This window comes from Bactrocera latifrons, unplaced genomic scaffold (assembly GCF_001853355.1).
Source record: "Bactrocera latifrons isolate USDA-ARS-PBARC rearing strain unplaced genomic scaffold, ASM185335v1 scaffold_248, whole genome shotgun sequence".
NCBI lineage: Eukaryota > Metazoa > Arthropoda > Insecta > Diptera > Tephritidae > Bactrocera > Bactrocera latifrons.
The window spans coordinates 85,354-110,114 of NW_017536052.1; the positions used below are offsets into that span (position 1 = coordinate 85,354).

Here is a 24,761-nt window from a genome sequence, read left to right on the forward strand (position 1 = left end):
TAGCAGTTGGATCCAAGTAAACATACTTATGAAATATAGTATATGTACATATATAATATTATATATATGCCTACATACCTACACCTTTTTACCTATCTTGTAGTTGTATTAATTTACATATATCCTGACAAAATGCGAATATTCCACGCATCCATCGAAAATGTGTTTCACATGAGGCAGAGACTACTCCAAAATTACCCGAAACGCATAGAACAGGAAACCCTCTTATGATTCACAAAACCTCGTCTTTTACTCAATGAAAGTCTCGCTTTGCATTTCAAAAGTTATTGGCGTACCTTCAGAGGAAACAATGTCACCAAAAGTTTTTGTAAGAATATTGTTTTAATTATATTTGTAGAAAAGTTCCGGAAAAGTGTATATGTAGAATATTTAATGGTTCCCAAATTCGGCAACTAATGAAAGACACAGATTTGATCAAAGGGATGACCATTCTGGAAGGTGAAGCTTGGAGTATTGATTTCGAAAATTTCTAAGTTACCATAAAGTACAAAAATATAAAGAAATTGTGAACAATATTATGACAAACTCCCCAAGGTTGTGCGCTCTGACCCACCACCTAAAAAACACTACCAATGAAAAAAAGAATACCGCCACGGATAAGAGACCCCCCACCCCCCTTTTGATTGCTCAGTGGATGACGATGAAGCGGGCATTCCATTACCTGACCATGAAGACGCTCGAATGCCAATTACCGTTATGGGGCCAATGGATTGCCGGCCGACCTATTCAAATACACCGGCGAAGAAGTGATAAGAAGAATAAATCAGCTTCTTTGTAGATAGGAATTTATGTATTCTCTGTTCAATCCACAAAAAGGGGGATCCTACATTCTGCCCCAACTTCGGTGGGATAAACCTACTCAACATCGCATAAAGGGTTCTATCGAGCGTACTGGGCGAAAGATTAAAGCAAACTGCCAAAAAACTGATTGGACCTTTTCAGTGCGCTTTTAGGCCCGAAAATATCAACATCTAACCAGAGACTCACTATGCGCCAAATCTTGGAAAAGACCCCCTTGAAAATAGTATCGACACACACCACCTCTTCGTCGATTTCAATGAAATATCTCCTCTCATCAAATGAACAGTCATCAGACTCGCGACTCAGTTCCCACGTCACGTGACAGGGAAGACTTGGAACCAGTATTAACATCATCAACAATGTCAGCCTCGAAATGCAACTCAGAATTACTCTTGCGAACAGGTGCTACTTCGGGCTAAGTAGGCAACTTAGAAGTAAAATCCTCTCTAGACGCACAAAAATCAAACTCTATGAGTCACTTATTATTCCCGTCTGTCTATGTGGTGTCTATTTGGCAAAGACATGGACAAAGACAACATCTGATGAGCCTACGTTACGAGTTTTCGGGAGAAAGGTTTTTCAGAAGATTTATGGTCCATTGAGCATTGGCAGCCGTGAATATCGCATTCGATGGAATGATGAGGTGTACAAGCCATACGATGAAATTGACATAGTTAAGCGATTTAAGAGATAGCGGCTACGCTGTCTAGGTCACGTCGGCCGAATGGATGGAAACACCCCAGTTCTGATGGTATTCGACACAGTACTCGCCGAGGGAAGTAGAGGAAGACGTCCACCCTGTTGGAAACAGCAAATGGAGGAAGACTTGCCTACCCTTGGATGATGACAAACTTTCAGATTCTAGGAACATGTATGAGTATCAAGTCAAACTATCACCACAATCATCTGGGTAAATGTTCGGATAGTTTCGGAAATTGCAGTAAGAAACAGTAAGAGCAGTTCCAACTGAACTGGAACAACTGGAACGACTGAAAAACTAACCAAGAAATGCTAATAAGCGGCGATGTATTCTTAAATGTAAACAGATATATAAAGAAGAAACAACGGCGAACAATACAAAACAATCTCTTTAATAAAAGCATTTTCCAAAAGATAAATTTTAAGAAAAACCGCATTTATTTTTCTCATTGCTGTACACTTTTATATAACATATAGCATATACAAAAATACATAGTATGTATGTATGTATATACAATATATAATATATATAGGAATGTATGCGTGGTGGTGTTGCGGAAGGATGCTTGAGACTGCGAGGGGTATTTGTATGAAAGTTTGCCTGCCTCGAGGCTTAAATAAGCAAAGTCCCTGCTTGCGCGCTGTTTCAGCTCCAGCTGCAAATATTAAATCAAGGTAGAGGATTCATGTGAACATATATTAAACTATATACACACACATATACCGTTACACTTAAACGAGCATAAGATTACATGCAAATCCATTTGTAGGATGGCCTTTGGCATATGTACGTTCATGTGGCTATAGCTACGAGAATGCTCACAAGTATAGCATTTACAAATGTATATAGTATATACATATGTATCAATGCATGTACCATATGTAAGCACGTACATATATATTGTTCTCTTCGCCTCCTCCGCCTGGTTACTTGAGATGACCGGCGTATTCCTATCTTTTCTACGATTTTAGCTACCTCAGCAGGTGAGGGTGGGGAAAACGCCGAGAATCACGTATGTAGCCAGTACGCGACCACTACAAAACTTGCGTACCCCCTGGCAGTTAAATGCATGCATGCTGCCATCCCAACATACATAGATACATACAGATGAATGTATGGCCATTATATACACATGTTTATGCCTGTATACATGGATATGTACACATGTACATACGCAACGTAACTACAAGAGATTTCCGTTTTGGAAAGCCCTCGCTATCTTACGGCACGAGTAGGTGTACTCGCACGATGATAGTCAGCATTCATGTTCATACGCATGAAAATGGTTACCAAGTGTAGCAGCAGCAGAAGCAACAACATCAACCCAATGTGGCATAGCACAGTCGATCACAGAAGCTGCGAAGTGTACTCCCCCAGGTAGTACATAGCCAAAGGCTGGGTCTTCGCTGCAATCACCCAGGAATATCATCACGCTTGCAAGTTTGCTGGAGTCTGTGGTCGAAACCACAAGGGGGATTCGGAAGTTATTGTTGTTTTTCGGCGCATTATTTTGCAGGGAATATCTAGTACAACTGGAGTATGCATAAGTAAAAAAATTTCTGAAAAGACAAAGTGAACCGAACGGTAAAACAATACGGAAATTAACTCACCGGATGAGGGCCTTTTTCAAATTTGTATAACTCAATTCCGAAATATACTGGCAATATTCTACTGGTTTCGAATATAGTGACCGCTTTATATGTATGCACGTGGATATTTAATTGAATGTTTGTGAAAATTGAATAGTAAGTCTTAGTACTTAGTTACACATAAATAAGTTTAGAAGCATTGCCGACGGTAGAAACGACAAATCAATGATGTGTTAGTGAATGTGTTAACGACGAATTCCGTTTTGTAAAAAATCCACAAAAGCACGAAATCTTAAAATCAAACCGCCCAAGTTCAGTAGTAATTTTCACACTGGATTTCCCAAGCAATTTCCGAAGGAAGGTGAATTTCAAAATACAAATACTAAACATAATATTATTAATTTCAATAAATCGCACTTATTGCAGGAATTGGACATGTCATTCCTGGCAACTTTGGATGCTAACGCTTGGCAGGTAATATTGAGCGCGTAACGTATTCATATGCCATAAGATGTGAGTATGTACCGTTACATACATATAGGTTTGATTACTAACTATTGAAAGAAAACGACAATTGCTAAAAATGTGACTGAAGCAGAATGTGTTCTGAGTTTTATGCCTCTTGTGTATAAGCAAATATAAATGCAAATCGAAGTAAATGCGATAAACACAAATACGAGTAAAACCATATTCAGAACTCCATCTCAACGGTTTATTTGATGACGTATATATTTATAAATTGGTATTATCGAAAGCGCTTTACTAATATTCTACTCATTTTGGTGTTTTATAGTTAAAGACATGTATAATTTGTTTGTGAATATTTTTGTGACGACACTGTTAAAACCAATGACAGCGTATGGAAAGAAATATGACACCAACTATTCAAACGCGTCTAGGTAAAGAAGAGGTTCTATTATCAAAATCGAAAGGTTAATATTCATTCGTCAGACAATAGTTATTCCCACGCACCGCCGAAATGGGTTTCCAATTTTAAATTTTACATTTATTTGAACCCTTTGGAGAAAAAAACAAGTTTGAATTTAACAATCCGGCGTTAATTCATAAATTATATATAGAAATAGGCATGAAAACTTCGAATGGATTGATAGTATTGAAGTTATAAGGAATTGAAGTCTTTGCAAAAGTGAGTTGTAGGGAAAACGCTTTAACAAACTGATATAAAAATCGAGGTATGTTAAACAAGTAAGGAAGGTCTAAGTTCGATAATCGACAATTCTTCCGACAATTCTTCCATAAGGGATACCTCAGCTCAAATACCGTATTTGTGTAAAGTTTTATTCCGCTATCATCATTGATTCCTAATGTATATATTATACAGAGAAGGCATCAGATGGAATTCAAAATAGCGTTATATTGGAAGAAGGCGTGGTTGTGAACCGATTTCACCCATATTTGGTACATATCATCAGGGTGTTAAGAAAATAAAAATATTATATACCGAATTTCATTGAAATCGGTCGAGTACTTCCTGAGATATGGTTTTTAGTCCATAAGTGGGCGACGCCACGTCCATTTTCCTTCTTCTTCCTCCCTTTCTTCCGTAAAATTTAGTGTTTCTAACGTCTTTTGTTAGTCAGTTAACGCACTTTTAGTGATTTTCTTAAAAGGGTGCGGGGCCACGCCCATTTTTCCAAAGAAATTACGTCCAAATATGCCCCTCCCTAATGCGATCCTTTGTGCCAAATTTCACTTTAATTTGTTTATTTATGTTAGTTATGACACTTTATAGGTTTTCGGTTTTCGCCATTTTGTGGGCGAGGCAGTGGGCCGATTTTCCCATCTTCGAACTCAACCTTCTTGTGGAGCCAAGAAATACGTGTACCGAGTTTCATCATGATATCTCAATTTTTACTAAAGTTACAGCTTGCACGGACGGACGGACATACGGACAGACAGACAGACAGGCTCCAACTCTACTCGTCACCCTGATCACTTTGGTATATATAACCCTCTTTTAGTTTTAGGACTTACAAACAACCGTTATGTGAACAAAACTATAATACTCTCCTTAGCAACTTTGTTGCGAGAGTATAAAAATAATGGGAATTTGAAATTTTTGCTGAAAATTTTTTTTGGATAGCCTTTAGCTCTTTCAACGATGTACTTTTAATGTCATCCGTGTTTATAAAACGATAATCTTCAAAGTTCTCTTTATTTTGGGAAAACAAGAATGACACCCAACGATGTCTAGCGAATATGGAGGCTTGGGATTCGTTTCAGTGAAGTGTGTGGACTAGAATTCAGCGACAAGTAAAGAATTGTGAACTTTTAACAAATTTATAATTGGATCTACAGAATTCTGGATACAAGCTAAAAAGTATAAAGTTGGTCTGTCTTTTTCGATATATGACTTGGAGTAAATTTTTTCAATTTTCCCAAGTTGAAACTGATGTTGATATAGTCTTTTAAATTAATTTGATATTTTTCTTTATTACTCGTAAAGCATTATTTGTATAAGTGAAGACTATAAATATTGATACCTAGTTCTAATATTTAGCACCACTGATGAGGTTAGTATAAATGTTTAAAAGCTATTTAGTAGTAATGAGCAAAGATCGTTAGGTATGTATGAAAGCTACAGAAGTCCGATTTGGAAAATTTTTTCATATATTTTTGCGTTAACTTGGACAACAATCCGTGCCAAATTTCGTGAAGATATCTTGTCTACTAAAAGTTTTCCATACAAGAACTTAATTTTGATTGTTTAGCTTGTATGGCAGCTTTATGCTTCTTGGGGAGAAAGAGATGTGTGCCAAATTTCAGAGCGATATCTCAAAAACTGAGAAAGGTCATATATAGACAGACAATCGGACATACTGTAAACAAAAAATAATACGAATTTCGTCAAAATATTTTTTTTAGGTTGGTATAACCAAATATCACATCAAAATAATCATTACATAAAGTACATAAGTACATTCGGCGATTTTTACCATCAACAAAGAAGTTCCATTAAAATTAATTTGCGCGCGGAATCTAATTTCTGGTGCCGAAAAGTTTGAAATATTGGAAAAAGCCTTCGCTGAAGATTGTTTGTCATGAGCAAGTGGTTTTGATTGGGTCAAATTATTCTAGAGTGCGTTCAAGATGAACCGCGTCCAAACGCCCATCTACATCAACTGATGATCAACACGTCTATAAAGGAATTGGTTCTTGAGAATCGACGGGTTAAGGTTAGAGATATTGCTGCCATCGTTGGAACATCGGAAGGATCAATGAAAACCGTTTTAAAAGATCATCTGGGCCAAAGAAAAGTGAAGGCGCGATTGGATACAAAATCATTCAATTTTTTCTAAAAAAAAGCGTGGCGTTAACGCTTGTGAAACAATGCTTCCTGACTACTAGGATGTCAGGAAACGTATTATTACTGGTGATGAGTCCTGGATCTATGCTTACGACCCGAAAACAGTCGATCAATCGGCCGAATATCGTGATAAAGATGTGCCGAAGCCGAAAAATCATGTTCCAGCAGGTCAAAAAGCAAGGTTATGTTGACAGTTTTCTTCGATTATAGAGGTATGGTGTACTCCCTTCCAACCGGCCAAACTGTCAACAAAAAATACTATTTGAGTATTCTGCGTCATTTGAGCGAAGCTATTCATAAAAAGAGCAAGAAATTATGGGCGGACAACTCTTACTTTTTGAGCCACTATAATACACCGTTGAAACTGCATCTTCTCTCAAAGTACCGCTCGTACGGGGGGAACCCGTTTTGAGTCAATTGAAGGCTAAACGAGCATTAAAGCTATTCAGGAGTTTTTTTGATGTTCAAAAATTCTTACATTAGATATATGGACGTTATGGGTAGGATTGTCCCGATTTAAAACATTTTTGACACAACACACACATATACTACACACAATGATTTTCGGTTTTCTAGAATAAATTTTACTAATCCGAATATGTCGGTAATTATATGAATTATCTCATAAAATGAAGCGGAAATATTTTCTCCAATATTTTATGATTTTTTCCACACGGCATCTTAGCGCAAAATTTAAATTTGTCTAGACTTAATGTTATTCTTATTTTCTTTTTTTTTATTAACGTGAAATGAAATTGTTATATTTGATAATAGTAACACTAACCATAAGTAGTAGTTATCTATAGTTTTCTTAGCACATCAAAATATAATACTTTTCGCCTTTGATTCTCCCAAATGTCGAAAGTATAAAATATCCAGTTCAGTTAAAATCGATGCAACTTCGTACTTGTGGCTCTGATACTATGAGATGATGTTGATATCGGAGATGGACAAAATAATTTAGGCCATAGCTGAAGATAAATAACTGGATTATAAGGTATCAAAGGAAAAGCATATGATTTCGTTCGTACACTGAGGCAACAGTTTTCAACAATTCCTATTACAAAATGAAATTGTGGAGATTGGACTATAACCACAACTACTAACCATATAACTTTAATGTAGAAGTTTACTAAAAGCTCGATAACTTATTAACAAATATTTTTGGAGATGGTACGGCAAGACGCGTAGGACTCAGAATAAAAATTGGACAAAGTGTTATGTTCAATACACTTTGAGGTGAAATTTCCTATCTAAGAACTGAATAATTCAATTTCAAGTAAATTAGGTGCATAACCTTAACATGGCGTTATTATATGATTATAAAGTGAAACTTAAACAAACCGAACCACAGCATTGCGTACTTCCCATATAACCCAATTTTAAAGTGCATTTGTCCTTCACTTTACAACGTGCAGGGATAAATCAAGCACCAATGAAGATATCGAATAAGACATTGCACAAGTGGTGTACCATTTCTTAAAGTGTGCCATTCCTTGTATAAAAATTGAGGAACTCAAATCATAACTTCTCATACAAATTATGTTAACCTAAGTACTAATATTGGTAACTCGCCAAAACAAACTCTGTGTTTGGGTCAATACCCAATTTTACCGAAAATTAAGATAATTAATACAGAGGAGCTGGGATAATTCGCAGACAGATTTCACACATCTAGGCACGGTATATATGTAGCTAACCAGAAGTTTAACAATCTCTAAAATATGTAGATGGGAACAAGGTGAGGTATTGAGTCAATTTTCATATTAATATAAAAATATTCTGTCTTAATTAAAATAAAGATATGACTCATTTATAGATATTTTTGGTAGAATGTCAGCACATAATCGGTATTTGGGGGTTTGAAAAGTAATGAGCCGATTTCGAAAATGTTTAGACCTGAAATGAGTACCTCAAAGGCGCTATTTATGCAGAGTTTTCTTTCGATAACGTGTTGACTCTTGATATATATGCTGAAGAATTAATGAACCAGCCTTTTTTACCCCATTTTGGGATTAAGAATAACCTGAAGAGACTCAAGAGCTGTCATTTTATCCAGAGAAAACTACGCTTTGGTTTAGTTTGTGTGGAATCATCGGCCCATATTTCTTCAAAAATTGTGCCGGTAAGAACGTCCGTCAATGACGACCGTTAGCGTATAATGTTAATTGAAAAAGCTTATATAAAGCTTAACGTATATGCTGATAATCCCGCTTCGATTCAGGGTTTGAAGCAAAACATCACGCATTTCATTCGCCAGTTACTACTCGAAATACTCGAACGAGTCATAATTGGGCTTAACGGCTGCACCATATGAGACACAGCCTGGACCAACAGTTGAAAGAGATAATCTTCATAAAATAAATGCCAAAGATTGATAATAATCATTTCCCGTTAAATTTGAAGCTGCTGTGTTTTTTCTTTAAAAAAGTCTTTTCCGCACTTCTGCTATTAAACTATTATACTCTAGACCAACATGTTGTGAAAGTATAAAAGTGCAAGAATTAAGTCAAATATCACTAACGAAATATTCTATAATTGATATAAGTCTCAGCTTTTCCCAACTAGTTCAATTTCTGTCCGTTTATTCTGGATGTAAAACAGTATATATCCAGGCTAGTTTCCTGGTGCCCTGCAGGGTATATTTAAAATATATATGTACTTCATTCATATGTATGCTTGCGAGTAGTCTCAGCGCCAATTCATTTATGAAATTTAGTCTCGATTGAAGTGCAAATGCCCTTCAGCTCTAAAGCGAAAGTTAGTTTGGGGGTTATATTTTTGTCATTAACGTTATCGTTTAGGCGGAATAATAGAGTTACATAGCAAAGTGAAGATCAGGTTTGTGTGGCTAAATTTTAACCCCAACTGTAGATGATAAGATAATTTGAATAGAAGACGACGAAGTGGTTGTCTGCTATAAACACTTTTTACAATACACTTCATCCGAAGAAATTGTACAAAAAATGTATTATATAAATTTGAGGTTTTCTTGGCGTTTTTGAGGAAGCTAGTGCCGTATATGTAGTTTTCCGGCGTTTTTCGCAGTCATCGATGAGTTTAAATGAACTTACGATAGTACAAGTCTTCAGGATGTGCATTCATTCAGATATTCATTCTCGCAAAGTTTTAGTGAACGTTGATTGTAAATCTAATACTCGCAGATAATTCGTGCTGGAACGTCTAAGAATATATATGTGACAAATATGTCTACTTCTGTTATACATATGTACATATAAATATATCATATGTAAAGAATAGGCCCAGATATTATTATTTTTTTGTGGTAAATAAAAGCAGATTTCACCGTGTCCACAAAAGCGAGTGTGTGGCATTGAATGCGGTCTGTTTGTACATTCGCCACTTATGTCCTTCCCCTATTAAGCGTATTCTCGTAGTCGCATAATGTTTGTCTAGACCTGTCGACCAAATGAACCGAATAATACATCAAACGCCCTTAACTGGGGGTGACAAATCCACAACAGTTGATTACTCTTTGCTATTCAACACTTTCAACCGCACTGTTTTACAAATTCATAGCCTTCATAAACATATGGACATACATAGGTATGTAAGTGTGTTTGTGTATTTTATGGGCTCTTGTTTGCCGATATGTAATCAAAACACCGCATTATTTTCTACTTGTTTTGCCAAGACTTATTAAACAGTTTCTCAAAGCTTTAATGAAAGCAGTGAGTAATCCACCGTGGCCACAAGATTACAACTGCACGTCAAAGTGAATTTTTCTTATAGGTCACTCTTTCTTGCACACATACACAGACATTTAATCAAAACTTCCGTTTGATATAATACATTATCACAAGTGTGTAGCGCCTACTCGTTGCAGGTGACAGTGACTAGAGATGTTAAGGATTTAGCTTAGTTTGCGTTTGAAATAACAAGATCACTTGAAAGAGGTAAGAAATAGTCAAGTCCGGGTGCCAGCACACATTACAAATGAAAGAAGTGTAAACGTGCTATGCTCAGATGCTGCTTAACATTTCACACTCTCTCAAATGAATTGAACATACAATTTTATTTGAGATTTTGATTGGATTACAAACAAATATTGCATGTTATTAATTTAAAAACCAGAAATAATGTTAACTTCGCCAACTTTTTGATAAAAGCTCCCATCTGCGGACCTACACCAATAATATCAACCAAATATAGCGCGTAACATTACGCTGATCCATTTTGAAAACAGGTGAAATCAAACTATAACCGCGCCTACTTCCCATAGAGCACATCCATTCCATTCTCATACTTTGCGGTATATAAATCAAACACCTAAAACTTAAAGAACAAAACGGTTCAGTAATTGTGCATTTAATCTGTATTATCAATATTCTCTGAAGTTCAGTGGAAAGTCGGAAATTACTATATGTATGCAGTACTATGGGAAGGACTGAGTTGATAACACTTAATTTTCGAATTAAACTAAACTATGTTCGAAAACACATTTCCATTCAACTTCAATGAGATAACTCAAAATTTGGCCTACATATTCAGCAAAGAGTGCATTGAACGAAAATCATAATATACATTGTGACAAAAAAGCACCCGGAAATTGTAATAAAATTCCCCGGGTAAATAATATTTAAAAAATATTTGTTTTGCTAAGTTGGTAGGACTGCTCTTAATTATAATACTATGCGAAATATGAGCGTGTGTTTACAAAAGCTGCTTTAGCTGGTAGACCTCAGTGCGTTGCGATGCGTTTTACAATGTACATATAAAATTATCGAACAAACAATTTTTCTCAAATTTAGTATTTCCAACCAAATTTCATATACGAAATCATTGGAAATATTGGAAAAGGCTTACGGTGATTCAGTTTTATCAAAAACACAATGCTACGAGTGGTACAAAGCCATCAAAGACGGTCGAGAGATCGTTGAAGACATGCCTCGTTCTGGACGACCTTCGACATCTTCAACTGATGAAAATACTTGTATTAAAAAAGTAAAGGGTATGGTGCTGGAAAATCGTCAGTAGTGTTCGAATCATTTTGGTGGATATTTTGGTTATGAAATGTTTTGAGTACCGTAAACAGGTCTCTTTGGATATGCTGATTATACGACTTCCGAACCCACATTAATGGAAAGACTTATAACTGCCGATGAGACATGGGTTTTTAAGTTTGATAATCAAACAAGTCAACAATCATCGGAATGGAACCCGTTTTAAGTCAATTGAGGAGTTAAAACAAAATTCTCTGAAGGAGCTGAAGGATTTGGAAGACGACAAAATAAATATTGATTTAATTTTTCGGGCAATTTTTGTCACAATGTAAAACTATGAGAAGGTACAATTCTATTAAAGCGATTATTTTGATTCAATTTAAAAAATAGCTAACCAAGATTGAATCTTACAAACCTGTTTTAAGTTGGTAACCTAAAAAAATTGTAATATGTTTTAGGAGTTTACTTGTTGGGGAATATTTTCTGTAAAGTCTGTGGGCACCTTATTGAACTAAATAAACACCTTTATTACGGCTCTCAACTGCATTTAGTTGAAACGAAGTTAAAGCAATTCAACTTAAGTTGAATCACACTCTTTATATACTTATGCAACCAGTTGCTACAGAGTAAAACTAATCGACATAGATATAGGTTATATATATAGGATAACGAAAAATATTGAAATCCAGTTGACTGTCTGTCTGTCTATCCGTGCAACCTGTAACTTGAGTAAAAACTGAGATATATCGATGAAACATGGTATGCAGGTTCCTTAATACAAAAAAAAAAAAAAATCGAGTTCGTAGGTGGGGGTAATCGGACCACTGCCACGCCCACAAAACGCCATTAACTGAAAACCTGTAAGGTCAAATAACTAAGCACTAAATTTTTATATAATACAAAACTGTAATAAAACTTAACCTGTGAACCGAAGGGCATCTGTGGATACAATTTTTTGAAAAAGTGAGCGTCGTACCGCCCTCTAATACGTTTAATGTGCATATCTCCTAAACTACTAAGGCTACAACAACCAGATTCGCCCAACATGAATACTGCAAGAACTCCTACCGATAGTGAGAAAATGGACGAAATCGGCTGAAAACACGGTTCACTCCATTTCTAACGTTACTGTTCAAAACTACTAAATGCGCGATAAATCAATAACGAAATTGCGTCAGAAGCGTAAAAATTTGCCGTCAGGATAGTATGAGAAAGCTTTATAGGAGCCGGTGTGAAAATTGGACGATGGGCGAGGTACTTTTTTGGTGAAATCGCATATCTCGGGGAACGACTAACCGATAAAATGTTGGTACGGGGCATTTTTTCATAGTCATTGTGAAAGAGAGTGAAATCGGACAACAATCACGAATACTTCCCATATATCACAATTTTAAATTATACTTGATTCATTTAGTTTCCAGCACACAAATCAAAAAGCAATAAATATAAAGGGATTAAACTTTGCACGAATAATGTATGCCACTTTACCGCGGTACCTATAGTTGACTTTTGTTATATCGGTCAATGTCTAAGATATATAATTGAAATTCAGGGATAGTACTTCTCTGACAATGGTACGTCTTTATGTCAACTTACCTTAGCCCCCACACACTTACCATAAAGATTTTGAAACTTCCGAGTGACTTTACTCTATGTGATTTATTTTGCACCATAAAGTATGATAAAGTATATGGCTTCAATTCTTGCAAGGAGTATAAACTGTTCGGATGAACCCGAACTTAGCCCTTCCTTACTTTTTTGGTATTACGAACTTCAACCTAAAAAAAAAGTTTTAACGTATAACACTGATAAAGACTGTTTTTGTCGCACGAACTTAGTGGTGTTATGTACCCTCCTTAACGAAACGGATTTTTTTTTGCTTAAATCACGCCCAGTTTTTTATGAGAGCTAAATATTCATTCCTGTTTTAATAACCGCGACAGTTTTTGTTATATTTGTGGATAATTAATTTGAAGCCGCTCGACCTTCCCAAGTGAAATCGCTTCGCTCGATGGGCTCTTGAAAAGTTCCAAGAAGATCTGTCGTTTATGAGATACATTTTGTACAGCTATGAAGCCCATTTTTGACTCAATGGATATGTAAATTAGTAAAATAGCCGTATTTGGGACAAAGATCAACCTGAAGAGATTCAAGACCTACTATTTCATCTAAATAAAAATCGGTTTGGTGTGGTCTGTGGGCCGGTGGAATCAGCGATTCATATTTCTTCAAAAATGATGCCGGTGAGAACGTAACCGCATTGGGGGACCGTCATCGCGCCACGATAACCGACTATTTGATGCCTGAAATTGAAGCTCTTGATCTCGGCGACATTTCTTTTCAACTGCGGCGCCACTTCCCACACATCGTATCAATCAATAGATTTATTGACAAAATACTTCAATGATCAGATGATTTCATGTTTTGGGCCGGTCGATTGGTCATGGAAAATTGGAGTGAAAGAATGGATCATCGTAGACATTTAAAGATATAATCTTCTAAAAATAAATGCAGAGAATGTTCTTTAAAATGATTATAAACATTCCCCATTAAGTTTGAAGTTTTTTGGTTTTTCTTTAAAAAAGTAGAGAACCTCGAACTATTATAAACATCATATTTGTGTGTAGTGGATGAAAAACAAATGACTGAAGAGGAGCAAAAGGCTTTAAAATTTTAATTATAGAAAATAGATTCCTAGGGATAGTAGATTTTATCGACTCTCTTCGTTCGGAAACTTGCCACGGTCCCTTAATTTTATTTTGACTGTTTTGTATTATAGCTTGCCTGGTCCAGTTTTGGCATTTTATGCCACGAGCTTAACAAACTTCCGCATGTATTTGCACAGAAAAACTGATTAAAATAGTTTAACATTATAAATATAATAGTTTATTTAGCTGTTTTCTATGGAGTTGAAAACCGTAATTGCACAAAAAAAGCAGTTAAAGTTTGACAACAACTCAACCGAAATTTTTTGACGGATTGAGTTGATATCGATAATAACTGCAACCAAAATGCATTTGTGTTGGAAACCGTAAAGAGGCTAAAATTAAATAGAGTATAAAATTATAGTGCTGAAATAATTAGCACTCTGAGTATGCGGCCAGAGAGCGCTCACTCAAAACACGTGAATTTTTCGCAAGGAAAGAAAAATACAAATTTGTATATGCAAACCCACACATGCATGTGAGCACAGATGCATATACATGAGCATTCTATACGTATGAATACATGTATGAACATATATCCAGGTAGTAATTTTGAAGTGTTTTGTTCGTTTTTTATGAAATTAATTAAATATTGCACAAACAACGAGCACGTGACTAACGTAATGTATCCGTTTATGAATGTGGTAACCTTTTTAAGTTCACTACGAGTAATATAAAAAGTACATCATACAACCCTAAAATAAACACTACCGTACGAACTGCATTAAATATCTGACAATGAAAGGAATTTCATTATGGCCCACCATTCAGGTGTCTCCTCTGTCGTTTTCTTTCTTCGCTGGCGCGGTCGGACCAACTCGTACTTGATACTTGTACTAACAAGCGGCGTTGTTTTTACACGCCTTTTGACGTATCGACGGCGTATCATAAAAAAACATAAGCATCACGTCCAAACGGCGCTCGCTGCCACTAACATGTCTTGGCTTTTCGCTTTTCAATACGATGACATCCTCTCTAATAACTTCGGCCTCAAGTTCGGTGAACACAATTCATCACTTAGCACGGCAATAGGGCTCTTGAATGCTCTCAAAGGATATAAACAAGGTCACGTGCTGGGTAAGCTGCTGCCTCTTAGTGGTTGATAATGAATGCCGTGCAACGTGATGCTGTCGGACTGAAACTCGTATCTGCTGCACACTAGCGTTTTACCTCAGCGCCATGTCAGTGCTCGTAATATTAACATAACGAATTATTAGCCTAACCAGAACATTGGATAAGCAGATATCGCTGCGGAGTATGATATTTCATAAGCGAAAATCCTTTTAGGCGTGCATAATTGGCATTTAAATAGCCTTTAAGGATGTTACAATCAACTCTGCGCTCAGTTTCGATACCTATCGCATCATATTGCTCAATTTGTATATCTAACTGCAACTATGCATACATACATATGTGTATGTGTTACGTATGGCAGTAACGGAGCGCGATAGTGCAGGTAATTACATTATCCCATAATGAAATCATTTCCACAAGCTTATGACATTTGAATACCAGAAAAATTAGCAGTCGTTGGTGGGCAACGCTGAGAATTTATTATCATAGCAAATATAATGCTATTGTACATATGGACTAATGTAGGGATAAATATGAGTTTTAAATTGCTCAATTTTTATAAATTTCAAATGTTTTGACATGTCTAAAAATTTTTGTAATCTTGCGTATAAAATCAATGTTTTGGGCATATGTACAGCTAAGAACAATAAAATAGAATCAAAGGTTTTGCTTTGAAACAATGGTATAATTTTTTTGTAATTTTTCATTTAAGTGGTAACTTTTCTGCATAATAACAATGGTTATAATATGTACTTTCAAAAAAAAGGAAAAGCCAGCATTGCCACGTTTTACAGTTAACTGTAATTTAAAAAGTGTAAATAGCGTGCCTCGTGCTTAGTGAAAAAATAATAGAATCAATAGGGAAATGGTTTCATAAACGAAAAATATTGAATTTAAAAAGCGTAATAAGTAGTTGTATTAACTTAAATAGATCTTTAGAATGAATAATTGTATCAATTAAGAAATTATGTGAAAAATTAGGGCAGGCAAAGCATTTTTCAGAGGAGGAAAGATTGTGCGTCCAAAATTTGCAAGGAATGGGTCACTTACAAAATATTAAATATGAGTTTTTTTACCTTAAAATTTCCGAAAAATATTCCGATCACAAAGAAATTTCTGCGGAAGTCGATCGAAATGATGCAAGATTGTCGATGCGCGATCCGTTTATGGCCTCTCCAGCCAATCAATAAGAATTTTGTGCAAAAATTTCTTCGAGAACAGTAAGAAGACAACTTGTGGAGAATAAATGCTGTGGCACATGGTTCCGAAAGGTGCCATTACTGAGAAAACGGCATAGATGCAATCGTATTCAGTTGGTAAAACGACACATTAATTAGGGCGGAACTGAAAGTAAGAAAAAAAGAAAATGGTTCGACATTTGGTTGATAGTTCGGTGTGAGTCGCAACCAAAAACACAAAAAAATGTGCTTCCGCTACAGGTCCTCCAAACCCCATGGCGACAATATAATGACTTAGCATTGTTTCTCATGTTGTGCTTCGGGACCTATTTTTTGGATACAAGAAATCATAGACCGCCATAGATACGTTTAAGTTATAGATAGGTCATACTCTCAAACGCCGAATGGAATTCGCGTTGCATTTTGGTAATTCAAACAAGTGAACGATCCGAAACATCGGTTCGGGACTTGCAAAAAATGGGTTTCAGACCATGGTTATGGCCCGGCCAGAGCAATCAGCAGACCTGAATTAAATCAAAAACTTACGGAAAATTATTAACGAAAACATTGCACCCGTTAAACCGAAAAATAAGACAGAATTCTAAGAGAAGGTACAAAGGTCCGGTATTCTGTTCCACAGAACACTTTAGGTAGCCCAATTAAGCCTATGCCTAGAAGATGTACATCTGTATTAAACGATAAAGAATACACTACGATGTGCTACAATTTTTACTATTAGTTCCCTTAAAAAAATATTTTTTTTTTATTTTTGAAATATATTTTTTTCCTTTGTTTTTGTAATATTTATGAATGGTTTTTTTTTTCCAATATTTTTACTGCAATCAATAGCACTTGATATGAAGTAAATAATAAAAATATAACTTAGTTGAATTCAAATTCATATTTTTTTTTTAGATCGGAAAATTAGTACCACAGATGATTCTATGTTATTGCCCGTAACTGTATGCCATAATGTCATACACCTGCGAAATATTTATAAAGCCACGGTCAAATATATATTTGATAACGTAAAATGCCGAAGAAATGCCACCGTTGAAAAATGGGAAACAGTTTATCAAAACGTTATCCATTCTTTAATTAATTCTATGCCCAGGAGATTGGAAGAAGTTTTTGCTAATAATGGAGGTCATACATTTTATTAAACATTTTAACTCTCTCTTAAATATTAAATATTATATATAATGCATAATGAAAAGTGGCTTTATAAATATTTCGTCGGCTTATTTAAATTATGCTTGAGAAAACTTGCATAATTTAATTTTTTCCTAAAACTAACCATAACATTAATTGAATTAAATATCTATTCGAAAAAATAATAAATAATAGCAAAATTATAGGTTTCTCTTTTATTATTGAGCTTAACGAAAGTAGCTTTATAAATATTTCGCTCTGTGAGTGTACGTATATGCGCTATTATAGTTATATATGTACTTTTAAATCGATACGATCTATGGGAATCAAAAAAATTTACTTTCACCCAAATACATAATTAGGACAAAGTTTGTATCGTTGTCCTACTATCGGATTGGATAGTCACTTCTCTGAAGGAAGCTGCACTGCGTAACAGTAAATACACTGTTACTGTGGAAAAACGCTTCAATGGTTAAGAATTCTGAAACTAATGTTGTTAGATAGTCCTCGGGATTAGCCTTCCAACTTTGATCGTATCGCATATTTTGTACTATGTAATAATCAACTCACAAAATGCCAATATTTTCTGCCAAAAATTGGTGGTCTACCCATTTGGTATCTGGGAGCTTGAGTTATGTTCCGGATTTGGAAATTGTAGGATGTGAAATGTTTATGCAATATACACTAATAATGTGATTTGTGCAAGAAAGTTATCCAAGAAATAAGAATGGAGATTATTGCAGATAAATCGACAAACTCCATATTTCTGAGCACCAAAAATTAATGAAAAATTCAACACAACACTCTACACGCAGATGCCTGATGAGACGGTTTTTTTCTTGGTTGTTTCAGTAAAAAGTGATTATAATCTGTTTAGTGATTTGTAGTGATCGTCAGTTGTGTAAATATTCGTATTGGCATACTAATTTAAAATTGGAAAGGTCTGCGTTTCATCATTTTTCGATGGAGGTTGAATCATTTTTTCTTCAGACTCCTCACCATTTTTCATTGCGATAGAAGTCATTTCGTTGGGAAATTTTTATGAAATCTGACTGCTATTGCAAATACAAGAGTTCGAGTTATGGAAAACTTTGAGCTACAGAAGGTTGAACCATGGAAAGTTAGTTGTAAGAATACTTTTCAGACAAGAGAAAAGAACTGCAAAACTCCAGATTTGCACTACGAATATTAAAACAAGCGTTTTTCCTTTGACTAGGAGGTGTAGGTAGACTTTTTAGTTTTACACGACTAGTACACCGAAAATGTCCTAAAGTGAAAAGTAAAAACTGTTTTTGAACATAGTAACTTGTCAGATGGGATTTGTTCATATAGTACAGTCATATTCCAATATTTTTTTGTTCAAAATATCATAAAATTTAAGTGTTAGTCCCATTTTATAGGTATTTTTCATATTTGTATGCATGGGTTTATTAAAAATGCAATAAGTCTATAAATAAATTAGAAATTAGCTAGAGACATACAATTTTACCCCCGAGATTTGGACGATGAGCCTGGTAGCGCCCATATTCAGTTTAGATGGAATACACATACATATCTCAGAACCTATTCGACCAATTTCAACCAATGTCTGTAGGTATGTAGTATTATCCTAACAATTTCAAGTTACAGTGTTTCGCAAAATGTGCGAAATCAGAACACAAGCATGCCTACTTCCCATATAGCACAATTTGTAGCTCCATCTGAATGTTTTACTTTCCAGAATACAAATCTAGAAGCACTCAAGCCAGATACAAATTTGTACGAATATTTGCTTTGAGTTGTGGTACCTTATCACCACAGTATTATCAGAAAAGGTTTCTCTCTGTCTTTCTATAATACAATTAGGGGTTTTACATAGCCCATAAAGTTATAAGTTATAACGATCCGAAAACATAGCGTTCAGAGTTGTATTTGCATAAAATTATTTTAATATGCAATTCAACAACATATTTTTTAAACTAGTATAAAAATTTATGATTTTATGATTTTACGATGCTTTATGACACGTTGTGAGTATCCCAAATATATTTTCCAGATTTTTCGATTAAAATAATATTTCTGACTTTATTAATAAAACTCCATAAGCTTTCTAAAAATGCCACTTATATAATACCCTGAATCGGATAATATACATACATATATTAGGTTGTCAAAAAAGTCTTGCGGATTTTCGCGATATTTTTCTTGAATTTTCTCTTGACCGATGCTACGGCTGCTACTATGCCGGTCTCTTTCGACCAATTCAGCGATTTCATCGCAATTTTCGACGACAGGCCTTCCGGAGCGTGGCGCATCTTCGACCACTTCTACACCAGAACGAAAACGTTGAAACCATCGTTGTGCGGCGGAAATGGAAACTGCATCGGGACCATAAACTGCACAAATTTTCTTACTGTAAGATATGCCGTATTTTTCTCTTTATTTTGCTCCATGTTTGCGACGCTATAACTCACGAACGACTTAAAAGAAACGACCATCAATCAAACACGTGTTAGCGCGTGAAATGGGCTTTGCAAAAAGGTATAGCATGACCCGATGTGACGAATAAGACTAGAACTACGCGCTCTCAGCGCCAACTAGCGAAAATACCGAAAGACTTTTTTGACAACCAATATATGCAAGCTAGTCCCTCAGGTTTTGAGATATCTATCTGAAAGTTTGCCCACATCTTTTTCTCTTCAAGAAGCAGCAAAACCGACAGAACCCTTGATATCCAAGGTTCCTTACAGCATATATGTAGCTGTCATACAAACCAAAGTATCAAAATCATGTCCTTTTACGGAAAATTTTTTATATTTTAAGCGGTTCCTTCACGAAATTTAGCTTCTATTTTTGCCGAAGGCAACGATATAATTCTTTAGACTACTATAGCATATAGTTGCATACAAACTGACCGATCAAAATCAGGATAGAGATCCCTTGTACCCATTTGTGCGCAAAGAAATTCAACTGTGAAGGGTGTTGAAGCTTCATTGCAGTCGAAGTTAACTTTTTTTTGTACATATCTATAAACGCGCCTCTAAGTACATCCAATTATGTTGTGGTAAAACCACGTTAAAATTAAGAAATTGTCACGTACAAAACCACATGCTGGCTTTTGACTCGCCAGGACTTCTTGTTAGTTCGGTATTCTTTTGCAGCATGACGCCACAATAACAACGAATAATGCGTGTAAATAAAGCGAATATACCCATTTACATTTATATTGCTTTATATATTCCAAACCATAATTACATAACCGGTTTTTTAATGGATACCTTTGAAATTTGACTTCATTTTGTACACATATTGAAATATTATGACTTATGACTGCAAGTATTACTAAATTGAATAGTTTCCAATTGTCGGAATTAAAATGAAAATTAAACATTTATTTCAGCACGAAGTCATATTTTATATAATATATGTATTAACAAGTACAAGATACATTCCAATAAGTCAACTTGGCGCATCGTTCCACTGCTTAAAATCGAGATCGTTTCAATAAATTGCTAATTTCGTCAAAGAAAAGTTCATCCATCCGCATTATATCTATGTATGTCAAAATACTTTGCGAAATAGGCGTGTGCCAAAAGTTCGCTCCGAATATTGTATGCTGTATGCAAAGTGATTTATATTAATGGACGAATATCATGTTTCACGCGTATTCGGAGCTCGTTTTGGCTCTAAAGCAAATTTGTCAGTGGGGGTCGGCACGCGCTGCAATTGCTGCGGACACAATTTCATACAGATTCTTTCAGTTCGCATGCGTTACACTTGAGTTCGCGACGCTGCAGTGAAGATGGCAACGGCGGACAGCCGATGGTTGCGCCAACAGACCGACCGACAGACATGCGAAGTAGACTACATTAAAATTAACAGCAATAAATTTTCAAGTTAAACTAAGAGTTAGCGCACTTTTCGTTCTAAATACTGAGCTCAATGCAAATGCAAGGCGCACTGACAATGCGCCGCCAAACCAAATAAACACGCGCAGAGATAAACTTACATCGATAGAGTATTTAGTATGAATGTAAGCGGCTTGGTGGCAGCCCGACGAACCCCCATGGCTGTTGAATAGCATCCCGCCGAGCGCCACGCTCACTTTTTAAAGAATCCACAAAGTCAATAAAGTGTTTACTCTCGCCTTGACGGTGTTCGTGTATGTTTTGAATGCTTGCTGAAATGCCTAAACACTTGTTTAATAATAATATTAGTACAACCGTGACCAGTGTCAGTCAAGTGTATATGCAATAAAATGTCGGCGTGTGTGTACATAATTATTTGTGAAGCAATCAACGTATCAATTTGCACAAACGTGAACACACAAACTTCCGTACATCAAACATACTTACAATACAAACATACGCTTATATAATTGAGTCGTCATCGCATCAAGCATCAATAATCATTTAAACTCGGCTTTTTGCAAAAATTTAATAACAACGGTTAATAAGGAGAAGCGAGGGTCTAACAAACCTTCCAGACCTACCGAAAGCAATGTGTAAATGGAATTTAGTACTCAGCTTTTAGAGGAATGCATGTGCACCGGACATTTTTACGACTGATAGAATTCAAACAGACATTTTTATTATATCGCTCAAGTTCAAATAAACACATAGAGCCCTGGAAGCAGGATTTTCGATGACATGAGAGAGAAAATTAAGTTAAACGTGCAAGTCGAAGGCACATGGGAGACAATTTAATTAAAATACAATTAAAATATAGCAGATTAATAATAAACTAGACTAAATACTCTTTCAAATTATCGATATTTTCCAATGAAAAAGTTTTTAAATTTCTACAGATATGAAGGTCAGCACATCCATGATAATTTCTACTAAAGGAAAATAATAAAAACGCTTTTGACAATGCTTTTGTGGTTGCGATCGGGTAATCAGTGAAGTCCTTTTAAACCATCCATATTATGCCCACTATGGATAACAGAGTGGCTAACCGTGTAGAAGAAACGTATGTATATTTTTGCAGAATTTAGATGAAATTTAAATGAACACTTAACGGGATTTTCAAGGACTTCATTTCGATCGGTAAGTTTGTTGTTCGACGTCAACGGTTCGGTGAGCATAATTTCAGATCGATATCAAAAAAGCGGAGGATAGTTCGAGTATATATGTACATTGAGACAAACGGATAGATGCTAAGGGGTCAGCACGTCATCTCGATCACTCGCATATATATCTATTTTCTATAGGACAGTGTTGTCATCCATCTGAGCAACATGACCTTACGAGCATATACGCTGCTTCTTAGTTATCTGAACCATGTCAACGTCGCCGTATATCTCGTACAGTTCATCGCTCCACTGACTACGGTATTCGCCGTCGTCAATACGCAGAAGCCCTCGAACACTTCTAACGTCGACTTAACAGATGCTGCTATTGTCCATGTCTTCGCACCATACAGCAGACCGGAATGATGAAGGGCTACAGAGTTTGGTCTTTGGTCGAAAAAGAACTTTACTTTTCAATTGTCTACTTAGTGCAGAGCAGCACCTGTTGGCGAGAGTGATGCTGCGTAGGATTTAAAGGTTGTAATTGTTGTTGATGGTAATGGTGGTTCCAGGATAGACGAAATTATCTATAACTTCAAAGTTATGACCGTTAACAGTCACGTGTAAGCCAAGTAGCGAATATGATAATAGATTCTGTAATGCAGAAGATATTTCTTGTATCTTAAAGAACATTGTACCTTTTCCACATATTTAGCTCTGCAGTTCGTATTATTTTTTACATCAATAGAATGAAGAAGTCGCATGATACGGAATTTCCCTGAAATCTAACCTTGTTTCGTATCGATCGGCTTGCATCCCGGTTCTGATGAAGCTTTTGTTGTTGCTTAAGGTCAGTTTACACAGCCATATTAAATTTTCGGGGATGCCAATTCAGACATAACAAAGAAGCAGCTCCTTTTCGTGCTGTCGAAAGTGCCGTTAAAGTCGACGAAGAGGTGGTGCAATTCGATCTTCTTTTTCCTGATCTTTTCTAAGCTTTTGCGAATAGGGAACATCGTGTCAATTATACATAGATTTTCAAGGTCTAAAGCCACACTGACGTTGTCCCATCAGTTTGTTGGCTGTGGACGTCGATGTTTCACATATCACACTTCACTAATGGGCACACTGACGTTTGAGGACATGCTCTTACTCGACCATGTCTGCAAAGAAGCTGATGCGTGCACCTTATCAGTTCTTCGCCGACGTATTGGAATAGCCGTTTTCTAACGCTTCACAAATGTCATCAATGTTAGAAATAAACCATTTATAGTATTCTAGGTTTTATCATAAAAAAATAGGTATTTTATAACTTCGACAATGACGTTATTTTAATATTCGCATTAGTGTTTTATATTTTATTATGTATGTACGAGTATGTATATACAGAACTCATCGTTCAGCTACCGTTTATCACACTTCATGCGAGCAACAATCACACAGCAGTATACTTACATATAGACGCTACAGTGAGAACAATTAACGGGAATTCGATTTTTATACTCTCTCAACATGTTGCTTCAGTGTATAATATTTTTGTTCATTTAACGGTTTTTGTCAAACTTAAAACTAATTGAGATAGATATTGAGATATGTATGTATTTATAAGGGAACAGGATGACAGTCGCCTCTACATAACCGAAACGGAGCTGGATTTTTATCCAGCCAAGGACTGTCAAATCGGCAGCATTCCTCCAAAATACTTCATGACTGTTTTCTGTCGCTACAACGCACATATCTCACAAAGCACTTATGTTAAGCTAAATATCAACCGAATTTTGTAATCACAATTTTTTTCGGCACTTCTTCCAACAGTGCGTGTGCTACTGAAAACGAGTGATAAAAACGCCAACTCTATAACTAAATTACTAAAAGTGCGATAATCTCTAAATAAATAGAAGCATCATAGCCTCCGAAGACTAAATTGGACAATGCGCATGGCACCGCACATCTTTAACCAAATTTGGTGAAATGCATTATCTTTCCGTTCTTATGCTATAGTGTGAAAATGGGCGAAATTGCCCATGCATATGCCTACTTTCCATATATAACAATTTTAAATTTCATCTGATTCTTTTACTTTTACAACATATAAATCGCGACTCAGAGTCAGAGTCTCTCAGAACATTTTTATACTCTCGCAACAAAGTTGCTAAAGAGAGTATTAAAGTTTTGTTCACATAACGGTTGTTTGTAAGTCCTAAAACTAAAAGAGTCAGATATAGGGTTATATATACCAAAGTGATCAGGGTGACGAGT

At 35.8% G+C, this 24,761-nt stretch overlaps 1 protein-coding gene across 2 annotated transcripts in view; it reads left to right on the forward strand.

The window, feature by feature from the left end:
- Nucleotides 1-2,904: 2,904 nt before the first annotated feature.
- Nucleotides 2,905-24,761, forward strand: part of LOC108969294 (transcription factor AP-2-epsilon) — a 99,338-nt gene continuing 77,481 nt past the window's right edge. The window contains exons 1-2 of one of the 2 annotated variants that reach the window (XM_018933920.1): nt 2,905-3,472; nt 3,538-3,585. In XM_018933920.1, coding sequence (XP_018789465.1) covers nt 3,547-3,585 — 39 coding nt within the window. In that variant the 5' untranslated portion in view covers nt 2,905-3,472; nt 3,538-3,546. Of the gene's footprint in view, nt 3,473-3,537; nt 3,586-24,761 lie in introns of those variants that run through there. The other variant, XM_018933923.1, reaches the window with a different exon arrangement.